This window comes from Myxocyprinus asiaticus, chromosome 16, assembly GCF_019703515.2.
Source record: "Myxocyprinus asiaticus isolate MX2 ecotype Aquarium Trade chromosome 16, UBuf_Myxa_2, whole genome shotgun sequence".
Classification (NCBI taxonomy): domain Eukaryota; kingdom Metazoa; phylum Chordata; class Actinopteri; order Cypriniformes; family Catostomidae; genus Myxocyprinus; species Myxocyprinus asiaticus.
The window spans coordinates 4,121,832-4,137,004 of NC_059359.1; the positions used below are offsets into that span (position 1 = coordinate 4,121,832).

Genomic DNA, 15,173 nt, shown 5'->3' on the forward strand with positions numbered 1-15,173 from the left:
AATCACTGAGATCACATTTTTTCCCATTCTGATGGTTGATGTGAACATTAACTGAAGCTCCTGACCCATATTTGCATGATTTTATATATTACACTTCTGCCACATGACTGGCTGATTAGATAATCGCATGAATAAGTAGATGTACAGGTGTACCTAATAAAGTGGCCGGTGAGTGTAGATTCAGAATTTATAATGTATCATTTTATTTTAACATGGTTGGCAGTGATTGGATGATACTGGCCATTACTTTAAATCAGAATTAATTATGTTAATTTCTGATGTAATATCTGTATCGCCTTAAAAAAATTAATAACCAACACTACTGGAAACATAATAATTTGATTAAAAAAAATTTATATATATATTATCTATAGCTTGGTATTATTTAAAATTTCACAACTTAGTCCCACTGTCCACAGATGTGGACATAAATTTTTAGGAAAACTAGTTGCTCTAGAATTTTTTTTGTGCATGATGATTAGGTGCAACTAGTTACAAATCAAAAAGGGAAATGGAAAATGCACACAGCAGTCACGCTCGGGTCTCAGAAGGTTAAAACTAAACCTAACCGATAGTGTCATAAAAAGCAAATGTAAAATGAAAAAGGCAATCACTGAAGCAACCACGTCATTTTGCAGTGCTTATATGACACTTTGGGCTCATGCATTGACTCTTATGCTCTTCAGGACCTGTACCCCAGTCCTTTACATCACAAGTGCAATGCTCTACCAGTTGAGCTACCGCACAATTTGATTGTACTCGAACAAGCTTGTAAATGTAGTCGGTTATGTAATGCAAACATTAAAATGTATCACCTTACAAGTCATGTGCTATAGTAAAAGTGTTCAGATGCCATAAGATAGCATTGTGTGAGGGTTTGTTTGAAATAGAATAAATGCATTGTTGTAGTGCCTCTAGTGGCCATTTTACCAGGAAACTGCTGCGATACGAACAATGAGCAAAAATTTAGGTATAGCAACTTGATTCTGTTAGACCAGGTTGCAAAATTCAATGCTTGTCTTGACAAAATTTCCTTTTGTTGTTATTTCTGTTACAACTAAATGTTTATCTCATGTCAGACAGAAAATAAACAGAATGACATCAAATGACAAGAGAATAGTCTGAAATTTTATTGGAGATTTTGTATCTTTGTGGATGAAATATTATTGAGATTTTTTTATTTCTGTATTGTGGGCTAGTTAGCACTTCATCCTAAATTCATATCGGGGTGGGATTCGAATAGAGGCTAAACAAATGCTGCTACAAGATACAGAAAAACCTACATCTTCGAATTTTCATTCGAGTTAAGAACCAGATATCCAGACATCGGTATGTACAATTCATGTTTAAGAACTTCAGTGTTTGTTTCTTTTTCATTTTAGCGAGGGCCGGCCAGTCTTCTGCATTCGTGCATCCTGTAGGCACACATGTAAAATATACCTGCAAAAACAAAATTGTTTCATAAGATCAACAGTTCTTGACATCAAACTTGCATAAAAGTCTCTTTAGGCATCTTTACTCTGCAAAAGGCAGCACCAAAGCTACATCTGATGTGGCACATTTAGAGGCAGTTCAGACAGAACGTGTTCTTTGCCCTAAAAAAAAAGCTAGATGCAGTACAATGAACAGAATGCACTTTTAACAGTAACTTGACACGGTGTCTAAAAAAAAAGTGGCACTCCTATGCGAGACACTGAAAAAAAAAACAGTGAGACGTGGCATAATGGTCAAAGATGTCCATCTAGTGCATGTTTACATAGAAAAACTATTGAGAAAAGAGCATGGATGGATGCAAAAATGCATTCTATGTGAACAGCCCCTTTCACTATTTAATGTGGCACAGAGGCGGCATTAATGCAGGAATCATTAATGCAGGAAGCAATGAATTGCGTTCTCAAATGTTACATTTTTAACAACATGTCGCCTAGTGCACGCCTCAAAGGAAACAAGACGTGCACTAATTGTTATGACACTGTCATACTTTAACAGCTCTGATGCGTAATGTTATTAATGCAAAACTAATGGGCCATTGCATCTTGGCACTGCATTTTGCGCAATGGAATAAAGCAAAATGCAGTTGTATTGAGAAACGTTTTTCAAAGTTGAACTACTTTTAACTCAACACACCGTTTTAACGTCTTGCACAGAAATGACGCACTTTTTTTAGATGCTGTGTCAAGTTAAACAGAACTTCAACTGTTAAAAACATGACTCGAGACATGAGCTCGAGTTTTGTTCTATTCGTGGTGCTATGTCTAGCTTTTTTTAGTGGTCTTCAGATGTTTTTCAAAGTTGAACTACTTTTAACTGAACACACCATCTTAAAAACGCAGAGTTCATAAGGTAGGATCTGAAAAAACAATATAACTGTGTGAACGGCCCCAATGCTTTTTGAGAGACACGCTTTATCTATCTTTACAGACCTGCAAAAAAAGTCATGAGTAGAGCAACCCAGCCCAGTATGTAGGACCAGGAGAAACGCCAATCGCCAAAACGTTTTCCTAGGAAGTTCACCGTCACACCGGTGTAGATCGCCATGGCGAGCAGCACAAAGAGTGCTGGAGGAGAAACAAATGAGACAAATGTGATAAGATTTGTCAAAAGAATTTCTTACATTTCCATGTTAAGTTTCTTCTTGTGTACTTACCTGCTTTCTGTAAGTGTTTATTAGCGTACATGGTTTGCTCAATACTGTAGGTCACTTAAGTGAAAGACTTACTGGAAACAAAAAACATGATCCCTGCTGCAAAGGAACGGTTGAACCGCTCAAAGGCGGAAAAATGCGCAAAGGAGAGGATGCCTGCGATGATTCCCGCGAAACACAACATTGCAGAGAGGATCATGAAGGCACGGGTTGCGTTCCAATAAGCTGTAATGAGAAAGAAAGAAAAAGATATAGCCTTAACTTCTATTGGCAGTTGCCACAAAACATCACTACTCATTTGCATTAGATGTCGACTGATATATTGGTTTTGCCGAGTAGTTGGTGCCGATAGCTTCTTTTGGAATTGTTGATTATCAACAGAAATTAACGCTCCTAAAAGCACATAAAGGCCAAATAAAAGTAATCCATATGACTCCAGTAGTTAAATTAATGTCTTCAGAAGCGATATGATAAATGTGGGTGAGAAACAGATCAATATTTAAGTACATTTTTGCTAAAAAATACATTCCCAGTAGGGGGCGTATGCATGAAGAATGTGAATCGCCAAAAACACACAGAAGAAGAATGTGAAATTTAAAGTGGAGATTGACTGAGCAGGGAGGAGAATTTATAGTAAAAATTTACTAAAATATTGATTTGTTTCTCACCTACACCTATCATATCGCTTCTGAAGACATGGATTAAACCACTGGAGTCATAGGGATTACTTTTATGCTGAGTTATGTGATTTTTGGAGCATCCAAATTTTGGCACCTATTCACTTGCATTGTTCAGACCAAAAGAGCAGAGATATTCTTCTAAAAATATCTTCATTTGTGTTCTGCAAAAGAAAGTAAGTTATACACATCTGAAATGGCATAAGTGTGAGTAAATAATGACAATGTCTTTTGGTGAACTATTCCTTTAAGTCTTCATTGACCATATTCATCCGTATTTACAGTATATTCTCACTTTAATGCATATTTTATTATTTTGATCAGATAATCATCAGTGTTCTAAATTGATGTGAAGGGAATGGACAGAAAAGCAACATCAGCCCATACATCACATCACCTAATTCATATCTGGTGAATGTAAATATACGTATATGAAAACCCTTCTTCTGGTGAATATATAGGCTTTGCATACAAAACGTATGATGCACTGACATTGATGAACATTTATTTATGTAACCGTTATTAATGATTGAGTTCATGTCGAGATGATTTTTTATTTCACACTGTCCCTTGAATAAAGGGAAAAAAGTGTTTTAATAATACTGAATTAGCAGAATACCGGACATTTTATGACAACTGATCGTTGATGATCTAGTCAAGTCATTTTTATTTGTATAGCACTTTTCACAGCACACGTAGTTTCAAAGCAGCTTTACAGAAAATCATGCTTTAACAGAAAATTAAACTGTAATATCTATAAAGTCTTAGAGTCATCATTGTGTAATTTGATTAAATATGATATAATAAATATAATTGTGTATACAAATAAATAATTAAATAATAATTTTATTTAGAACACCAGTGAGCAAGCCGAAGGTGACTGTGGCAAGGAACACAAAACTCCATAAGATGTAGTGTAAGTTATGGTTTAAAATTAGGAAACTAAGTAAGTGTTAAGGGCCAGTGTTTAAACAAATATTTTATATGAACTGTAAGATTAATGACTAATGTCTTTGAAGTTCATCCTGGATTAACTGCAGAAGTTCACATAGATGCGTTGTCCTTTGTTAGTTGGCTGATGAAGGCTTTTGTTGGTAATTAATTGATAGTCTATGTATTCCATTTTAAGAGTGTAGTCCATCAATAGACAAAGGTGATGCAAGCTGAGATCAATGAGGTGCATCACAGTTCAACAGGCAGGTCATTTCGGTGAGGTCTATTCTAAGTCCAAGGTTCAGGCAATGGCATATGAAGTATTCCATGTCTTAGGTTTGGAGTTGGCCTCAGTTCATCCTATGAAATCCATCATAATAGACTGAAGTGATGTTTGGCTGGCACCAGCTGCATTTAGTCATCATCACTCAGGGACACGTAGCAGTGGAGTCTGACACCAAGCAGGAACGGAGCTGGATCTGGCTCTGGTAACCTCGGGATATGAACAGGGAAACAAATATAATATTAGCATAGATGCCATTCAATTTTTTGCTGAGTTATAGATCATGATAAATGTTTCTGGTTCCGGCAGACCTAACTAAAGCAACCTAATTGTGAGTTGATGGCTAAATTAGGTGTATGTCTGGCTAAATAGATGAGTCTTTAGTCTAGACTTAAACTGGGTGAGTGTGTCTGCATCCCGAACAGTGTTTAGGAGCCAAATAGGAAAAGGATCTACGTCCTTTTGTGCATTTTGATATTCTAGGAACTGTTAACAGGTCAGAATTTTGCAATCGTAATGAACGTGATGGAATATAGCATGTCAGAAGGTCACTTAAGTACTGTGGAGCTAGACCATTCAAAGCTTTGTAAGTAGTTAACAAAAAGTTTAAATTAATACGAAATTTAAAAGGTAGCAAATGTAAAGATGATAAAATGGGGCTAATATGATCATATTTCTTGGTTCTAGTCAGCTGGTGCAGCAGGCTGCTGCATTTTGAACCAACTGAAGTTTATTTATTGAACTTGCAGGACATCCTCCCAGTAATGCATTACAATAATCTAGTCTTGAGGTCATGAACGCATGAATTAGTTTTTCAGCATCAGCAACAGAGAGCATATTTCGTAACTTAGCAATATTTCTGAGGTGGAAGAATGCTGTTCTACAAACATTGGACATTAGACAGATTGGTATCAAATATAACACCTAAGTTCCTCGCTGTAGAAGATGATGTAACATTACATCCATCGAGAGTCAAATTATATTTAACCAGCTTATTTTTTTTAGGTTTTTGGTCCAATAATTAGTACCTCTGTTTTGTCAGAATTGAGTAGAAGGTCATTTCTGGCCATCCAGTCTTTGATTTCATTGATATACTCTGCTAATTTGGAGAATTGTGAAATTTCATCAGGTTTCGAAGAAATATAAAGTTGGGTATCGTCGGCATAACAGTGGAAACTTATTCCACGATTCCTGATAATATCTCCCAGGGGAAGCATATATAAGGAGAAAAGTAGAGGCCCTAAAACAGATCCCTGTGGCACTCCAAACTTAGCTTTTGTTTGATTTGACAGTTCCTCGTTTACACATACAAAGTGGTAGCAGCCTGCTAAATAGGACCTAAACCATGCTAATGCAAGTCCAAAAATGCCAATATAATTCTCCAGCCTATTCAAGAGAATGTCATGATCTATGGTGCCGAAGGCAGCACTAAGATCTAAAAGCACTAGAAGAGAAATGCAGCCATGATCAGATAAGAAGAGCAAGTCAGTTGTAACTCTGATAAGTGTAGTCTCTGTACTGTGATGGGGCATAAATCCAAACTGCAATTGTTCATATATACTATTTCTCTGTAGAAATGAACATAGTTGGAAAGACACTAACTTTTCTAGTATTTTCGACATTAATGGGAAATTAGTAATCTGTCTATAATTAGCTAATTCTTTAGGATCAATCTGTGGCTTCTTAATAAGTGGTTTGATAACTGCCATTCAAGTTTCTTGGGATATGTCCTAACAATAGCGAGGAGTTAATAATATTAAGAAGAGGTTCTGAGATTACAAGGAATACCTCTTTTAAGAGCTTAGTTGGTATTGGATCTAATATACATGTTGTGGCTTTTGATGTTTCGATAAGTTTTGTTAGCTCTTCATGACCTATGACAGTGAAGGATTGAAGTTGCTCGTGAGGAAAATTATGAGACACTGTTTTCTGAGGTACTGTGACAGACGATTGCATAATTCCAATTTTATTTTTGATGATTTCAATTTTATCAGTAAAGAAATTCATGAAGTCATTACTATTGTACTGAGACGGAATATCTGGTTCAGTCAAACCAATTTGGCCACAGTACTAAATAAACACCTAGGATTGTTATGACTATTTTCTATGAGTTGGCTAAAATGTGCTGACCTGGCAGCTTTTAGTGCCTGTCTGTAGCTACAGACACTATCCTTCCATACACCATGAAATACCTCTAATTTTGTATTCTTCCACTTGCGCTCCATTTTCCGAGCTGCTCTCTTGAGAGCATGAGTGTGATCATTGTACCATGGTGCAGGGCTGTATTAGAGAAGACTGTATTTATATTTTCTGTTATTACATCAAGTTCCTCTAGACTTTTTGGCTTACTGAGTATATGAGATAAATCTGAAAGATTATTAGTGAAGCTATCATAGTTCTACCTGAATGATAGCATGGTGTAAATTGAGTAACATTAGCTGATCGCAGCATACAAGAAACGAGGTAATAATCTGAGATGTCATCGCTCTGCGGCAGAATTTCTATAGTATCAACATCAACTCCATATGACAGAATTAAATCCATCATTTGATTATGACGATGAGTTGGTCCTGTCACATTTTGTCTGACTCCAAGAGAGTTGAGAATATCCATAATTTCTTATCCCAATGTGTCATTTTAATTATATATGTGAATGTTTAAGCCACCAATAATTAAAACTCTATCCACAGTAACTCCTAGATCTGATAGAAAATTTGCGAATTCACCAAGGAAATCCGAATATGGCCCGGGTGATCTATATACTGTAGCAAGGGCAAAAGACAACAGAGATTTTTTATTTGTATCTGACAGTGTCACATTAAGCATTATTAGTTCAAAAGACTTAATCTTATATCCTGTCCTCTGTGTAACACCAAAAATGTCACTGTAAATTGCAGCAACACACCCTCCTCGACCTTTCAGAAGAGGCTCATGTTTATAACAACAACCTGGGGGAGTAGATTCATTTAAACTAATATATTCATCCATGTTTCAGTCAAACAGAGCACATCCAAACTATGATCTGTAATAATTTCATTTACAATCAGTGCTTTGGTTGAAAGAGATCTTATGTTTAGTAGCCCTACCTTTACTGTATATATTTATATTAATTTCTTTGTATTATTTTTTTTCTTTTTTCCTTAATTAAATTTTTTCTAAATGATTTAGTGAGGGGTTTGTGTTTGGTAGTTCAGGGAACAGACACATTCTCTATGTGATATCTGGGTGAACCAGTCACTATGTGTTGTAGTTTATGTGACCTGTGTGACATCTCAAGGCAGCTAGCAGACTTTTGGATTAGCCAGTTTGTCTGCTTCCTGACCTGGGCCCCTGTTAGTCAAATACTAGAGCCAAGACCATGAGCCACATTATAGAGAGGAGAGCAGCACCTTCCCTGGAGGGATGGAGTCCATCTCTCTTTAGCAGGTCAGGTCTACCCCAAAAACTCTTCCAATTGTCTACAAATCCTATACTCTTCTCTGGACACCACTCAGACATCCAGCCGTTCAGTGACACTAATCTACTATAAACCTCGTCACCACAATGAGCAGGGAGGGGGCCAGAGCATATTATAGTGTCTGACATTTTTGCAAATTCACACACCTCTTTAACATTATCTCTAGTGATCTCCGGTTGGCGAAGCCGGACATCGTTATTGCCAACATAAATAAAAATTTTAGAAAATCTGCGTTTAGCATTATCCAGCACTTGTAAATTTGATCTGATGTCAGATGCCCGAGCCCCCGAAGTGCATTTATCAATAGTGGCTGGAGTCTCTATTTCCATGTTCCTTACAACAGAATCTCCTATAACAAGGGCGCTTTCAACATGATTTTCAGTGGGTGCATCACTGAGTGGAGAGAATCGAATGGAAACCCTAACAGGAACAGGAGAGTGGTGTCGCTTTGCTGAGCGAGTATGCCGCCGAGACGTCACCCAAACGCCTTGCTGCAGGGGCTGTACAGCCGGAACCAAAGTGTGTGTGTTGCTCACTTTTCTACCCGCATCCAAAACAGTATCTACTGGCTTCTCTTTGTCACTGACCTCCACCAGTATTTGGATGCGTGTCTCTAACTCATTAAACTTCTCCGTCAGCCTGACTAAATTCTTACATTTATCACAAGTAAATCCCTCACTGCTGACAGAAAAAGCTATAGTAAACATGTGCCATGCAATGCAGGAAGCAATAACATGAGCGGATGCCATGACTTACCGCAATTGTTTGTTGTTGTTATGGTTGTTCTTGAGTGGTGAGGGTTTGAGATCGATGTGAATCCTTCACGCAATTGTTTGCTGTTGTTGTGGTGGTTCCTAATCAGCTGAGGTTTGAGATTGATGCAATAATCCATGTAAAACACAGAGGAGAAAACAAATGCACGCAGTCGAAATGTGAGATGTAGGCAAGCGGGGGAAAAGAAAAGAAAACGGATGCGCTCGGTAATATTCACACTGTTGAAACTGTTTGTGAGAGCAGGTGAGAGCACAGGCTTTTCAAAATATGAGTCCCCGGTGTATTTTGGGCTTGTTTATGGTTAAAAGTTCCACGTTATCCACCAAAACTTTTTTTTTATTATTTTTTTTTTTGGGGGGGGGTTATTACTGAGATTATTGCACAATAAACTGCATCTGTGATGTAAATTTACTTTTAATTTACTTTGATCTTTTTGGCTAAAAACATTTTCTTTGAAAGAAAACACATTCAATAAATCAATTTTAAAAAACCTTTGCAGTTTAATCGGTTATCTGCTTTTTTCACCACCTTAGTTATCTGCAAAATTCAACAGCAGTCAACCTTTGATTTGCATAAAGTTTTAACTGTTTTATAGTTGGTTTATGGATATCTTCACTAAAATGTCTTTACTTTTAAGGCAAAATAGTCTCTAGAATGGAATAAGACGCTATTAAATTGTCTTATGTAACCATAGAGAATCTATAGACACACACAGGCAACTATGGACAACAACTCTGTCACATACTTACCAATACTGTCGGTCTGCGTGTAGCATTTGCCAGACATACAGTATCTCCACAGGCCCTGATGAGCAAAGCTGCCAGACAGTCTATACTGCATCCAGTAGTCCGTTGCCGTGGAGACCACCAACAGGATGTTGCCCACGATGGCACAGAACAAACCGCCTCCCATAAAGCTGTACATCCTGAGTGACACTGTGGTGGTGGCAAAGCTAAACACGCTACACAGATTAGACACATTTCAGTCAATTACACACATCTGTAGCAATTATTTAGGTCCCACTTTGTATTAGGTGTCTTTAACTACTATGTACTAAAATACATACAATACAATGTATCAATTGTGTAATTACATGTTGTTCTGCAAAATTCTCACATTTGCTTCAACTGAGGTTGAGGTATGGGTAGGTTAAGGAGTAGGGTTACTGGTTAGGTTAGCAGTGTAACAACAGATTAAATTAAATGCAGGTACTTTAAATGTAAGTACAATGCGACAACACATATGTACATTGTATCAAATGCTCAAGTACTAAGTAGTTGTGTCCATTAGTTATTATACACAATATTTACATTGTTTTTAAAGCAGCATTGTTTTGCTATTCCTCAAACATTTTAGTCAGGTTTAGTCCTAAACCCCTAACCTTAAGTATTAAAAGTCTGCAATTAATTCAGCCTGAATCGCTTAACGTAAAGATTCCATTCAAAGGACCTCAGAATTAATTTGTGCATAAATTGTTCTTAAAATATTTTTTTATGTAAACTGTCACATTCAATTCAATGGGCAATTTATGTAAGAATGGATTTTTTAACAGTTTACAGAAATTCGCTCAGATTGTGTATCAAGAATAAGGCCTAAACTTCGTTTTGTAGATAATTTCAGTTTTTGTAAGCATGTTTTTTTTTTTTTTAATAAAGTATTTTAAGATAAAAGTTTGAAAATCTCCCTTTTAAGAAAAAAAACAAAAAAACAAAACAAATAAATGAATTTGCAAAAGAATAGCAGGTTGGTGGCATCAAATCTTTGAACGATATTCAGTAAATTGGATATCCACGAGCAGAACTTCCATACATAGCCTATATTCTGCATTGTTTTCTTGTTCAATTCAATTTAATTTGTATAGCAATTTTTACAACACATATTGTTTCAATATATAAGTTATTTCTGTGAAATTATCTGTACATGTTTTCTGTACTATACTTAGACTCTCTACACTTTTTTTTTTTTTTTTTTTTTTTTGCTATTTTTTCACGTGTTTACTGTGCAATTGCTCATGGAGATTGCCACGACATTATTTAAAAAAAAAATTTCCACGCTGGTCTTTTATTATGGTACAATACAATTTGTACAGTGCTGGGTAGTAACAGATTACATGTAATCTGGATTACATAATCAGATTACGAATCAAGTACTTGTAATTGGATTAAACTGCATTTTCGATGTGAAATTGCGTGAGATCGATGTGAATCCCTCACGCAATTGTTTGCTGTTGTTGTGGTGGTTCCTAATCAGCAGAGGTTTGAGATTGATGCAATAATCCATGTAAAACACAGAGGAGAAAAAAAATGCATGCAGTTGAAATGCGAGATGTAGGCAAGCGGGGGATGCGCTCGGTAATATTCACACTGTTGAAACTGTAGAAAAGTGGCAAAAAAACTAAGCACGCGGTAAAATGGCAAAGGATAAAACGATGAAAGTAGAAGAATAAGCAATGCTAAGCAGGCTATCAAGATACAAACAAACACAGATTTGTGCAGCGTGTCAGCAGCAACCGGAACAGGAAGCCAGTGTGGTCCACTTGGTTACTTCATGCGTTCATACAGTATTTATTAGCCTTTATGACAATGTTTACTTCATAGTCTTTATATTGTACATTGTAGATGATTGTAAGAGTGCATATTTTTTGTCCCTTATTGGTTTGTGAGAGCAGGTGAGAGCACAGACTTTTCAAAATAAGAGTCCCCGGTGTACATAATCAGATTACAAATCAAGTACTTGTAATTGGATTAAACTGCATTTAAAAATACCCGTAATCGGACTACAGTTACTTTTTTATGGATTGCATTATTACATGTTAATTAGGCAACGGCAGTAAATTTCTTTTTAAAATCTTTTAAATTTTTTACTCTAAACAGCCTACCTATAATATACGTTCGTTAACTCTTCGAATGTTTTTTAAAGAGCGGGAGAGGGTTGTGAAATTGCACAGACCCAATACTGAAGATGGAGTGGTCTAAATCAGCATTTGACCACTGGATGTACAGAGATAATTTAACTTTTAAGGCGACAAATACATCAATGTGCGACTCTGCCTTCCAAAGCAGGGACTGAAAACGGTTCAAGGAACGAAAACAAAAAACGAAAACGAACAAAAATTTTAGCAGAACGTAACCAAAAACCAGAAAATTGATTTTAAATTGTTCCAGAGTGAAAAATGTATTTTTAAATGCTGATAATGATATGCATTTTTTCATGGAGCCAAAGGGTTTATCACAGAAAATGTTTGGAGCTACACCACTTCATGTTGCCTGAAAAAATGTAACGTGCTTTGATCCTGAAGAAAACTGCTGCATCACATGATTCTTTGCCTAATTGCCCATTGTGGATGTCGCATTCTGTGAATGAAGACTTTTTTAACAACTATGTATATTTACTACATATACATGCACAGCTAATCCAGATACTAGGAAAACATTATTAGGGGTAAACAGTACTTTTCTCCATTGTTTCCAAGTCATGACTGAATTATTGTCAGATATGATGCATTAATACAGATTTCATGCTGGAGGGTTTGAATGAGAAGCAAATCTGTAATAAAAATTACAGTATACTTTACTGTTTATTAACTACTTGTTATGATTTCTATGCTGATAAATCCACCACACAATGAAAAATGTAATTGCTTATTTTTGCTTATTTTGGGTTTGTTTTTCCAGACCAGGTTGCTTATTTCTCTTGTGAGATCTGGTAATTGGTATTTCACTAACCCCTTAGCACAGAGTACTGTCATTTTTAAAAGAACGTTATTAACGGTTCTTTTATTTTGTTATAACCAGTAACCTTTAGGAAAGGAGGCTGCAGAACTTCTGAACCAGAACAAACAAATACTGTTTTTGCTTCAAATCAAAGTTTGTAATGTTGTGACTCACCTCGGAGCTGGTTGCTTTGGTTCATTGCTTACAACTCTTTTATGGAGGATTTTATGAAAAGTCAATGGAAGAAATGAATGGAAAAATACTTAGGGAAAAAGTGGGTGGGCACTGTTGTCCTCTATTGCATTAGTGCTGTAAAATTAGTTTTAGTTTCGTGAATAGCTTTTGTACTCAGCTTCAGTCATTTAAATGAATGCACTTTTGCTTTAGTGATAACTTTGAGGCCGATTTTATTGGTCTGATCTGATCTATTACCACACCATTTTACCATCAGGCTCTTGTTAGCAATAAAGAATGGAATATATTTTCATTCCTCTTTGTACGTTTATGTTAAAATGGTACTAGATTATCCTACTTAAATGCAAGTGATATTATATAAAGTAATCCAAAAGCAATCTGATTAGATTACCCCAAAAACGTAATCTGCACTATTACGTAACTGATTGGCATTTTTGTCATGTAATTTGTAATCTGATTATAATTCAGAAGTAAACCACCCAGCACTGAATACAATGTATCTCAAATAAACCCACCCCTAAATGGTACATAAAAACAAAAAAACTGAGGTCTGGCTATGCGATTACCAAGCTAGATGTCTTCATATTCGTACATGATATTTGCATTCTCAGTTGAGATTCTTCTTATTTTTTACATCTATATCCATGGTGAATCGTGCATGCAAATATATGTAAGAAAATAAGACAAATCTCAATTTATATCAACTTTTACATGGCACAATAACTGTGTTGATTCTTACACAGAACCATCAGAAAACAAGATGCACATTGAGTAACAACGGCAAACGGCAAAACAAATCTGATGCAGCATATAATTTACACAGAACAAAAGCTGAAATCCTAAACATATCTTAAACTATAACACTATTCTAGTGCTGCCTTGTACAGGTATTTCCTTCCAGAAATGCAAATCTGGTGTGTATTTATTGATCACTGTACGTTCTGTTTTTCACATAGCCAAATTTACTTCACAGGATGTACGTGTGTATGCAGCATCCTTTGTTTTTACAGTACACTTCAGAGTTTACACAAGCAAAAACAGTATCTTCCATCTTTTATTTCCCAGGAATACCTCAGACATCATTTTGTAATGCAATGCAAAAACCGCAATGGATACACAATATGTAAACAAAAGAGCTGCACTGTCAGCTGTACACATGCAAAATGGTGCACAAAAAAATAAATAATAATTCACAGTGATCACAGCTGTCAAGCTTCAAAAAGACCAACATTTTTGTTGTTCTTCCTCTATGCTGCATCTCTCAAATCTTATCCATTTTGCATTTTCAAACGGGTGCATCATGTTTGGTAATGATACAAGAAGAACCCATGGCATTTGGCATCAATAATGTCAAACCTGTACACTATTTTTCAGTCACTAGCAACTTAGATTTCAGTCTGTTCCTCACACAAAGCTATTGCATGACATCAACTTTTGGAATATAGTGCACAAGTTGTATGGACTACTCTTATGGTGTTTTTTGTCCTTTTGGAGCTTGAAAGACGTCACTATGAACTGTCAATAAATGGAAAAGAGCTGTGTAAAGATTCCTTCAAATTTCTCAATTTGTGTTCCACATGATAGATAACAGCATATGGATTTGGAACGATATGAGGGTGAAGAAATAATGACAGAATTCTTGTCCCTTTCACCATCATTATGACTATCAGGAAAGCCACAAGTAATGCAATAAAATGACTTTTAACATGGCTCATCCAATTAGAGATTAAATCTGATTCAAGAAATTAAATAAGCGCCCACTTTAAACTTCGAAAACCCTTGTTCAATATCATGAAACTTTGTCATTTTGTATTGACCAGCACAACATGTGCATTTTTCAGATCTATAACACAAATTTGTGGAGTCCATGCCAGCTGAAATACCAAATACTAAGATATTCTGAAATTCATACATACAAACTTTTCACTAAAATTGTTATGCTGCTAATTTGCAACAAATAAAGTTTGGATGGTGTTATATAACTAAAACTTCAAACCATCACAAACTTGAATTTGTCAGGTGTGTGAATGATTCTTACCTGAGGTCTTCAGGATTAATAAACCTGCTTAAGTATTAACCTTCCCAGAGGGAAAGAGAGTGAGTGAGAGAGAGTGGGAGCTGGCAGCGAGCGCAACCTCAAAGAGGACCCGCTAGGCCAAATTCCAAAAAGTTATCCCCTCCGCTTTTCTGTTGATGGTGGCAAAATCCTTTAAAACGCCACACAGAACAAATGCACTTGAGCTTGCCGGTGCCCGGGGCATGTGACCACTGCACACCGGGTCCACGGTCAGGGTTTGGACGGACCACAGACTCTTTTTTTGTTGTTGTTGTATTGGGCATTCTGGAACTGTGGATGTGCAGATGCTTGCAGTACTGCTGCGGTCAATACAACATGCTGAAGCGCACACTTTCTTTCAGCTGTGGTGTGTGGGGCCTGAGTGTGTACATGGTGACACACTATAAGTGGACAGACACACACACACTCCTATCATTATGA

At 36.4% G+C, this 15,173-nt stretch overlaps 1 protein-coding gene across 2 annotated transcripts; it reads right to left on the reverse strand.

Moving 5' to 3' along the window:
- Positions 1-1,106: 1,106 nt before the first annotated feature.
- On the reverse strand, positions 1,107-14,909 carry LOC127454316 (lens fiber membrane intrinsic protein-like). 2 transcript variants are annotated; one of them, XM_051721432.1, is made up of 5 exons: positions 14,715-14,909; positions 9,518-9,720; positions 2,720-2,869; positions 2,424-2,558; positions 1,107-1,440 (listed from the first exon to the last, which is right to left on the reverse strand). In XM_051721432.1, exons 2-5 carry the CDS (start codon positions 9,690-9,692, stop codon positions 1,379-1,381), a joined length of 522 nt encoding a protein of 173 aa, XP_051577392.1. In that variant the 5' UTR covers positions 9,693-9,720; positions 14,715-14,909; the 3' UTR covers positions 1,107-1,378. The 2 variants fall into 2 exon arrangements, with proteins under 2 accessions (XP_051577392.1, XP_051577391.1); XM_051721431.1 differs by having other exon boundaries at positions 9,518-9,729; positions 14,715-14,887.
- Between the last annotated feature and the right edge of the window lie 264 nt (positions 14,910-15,173).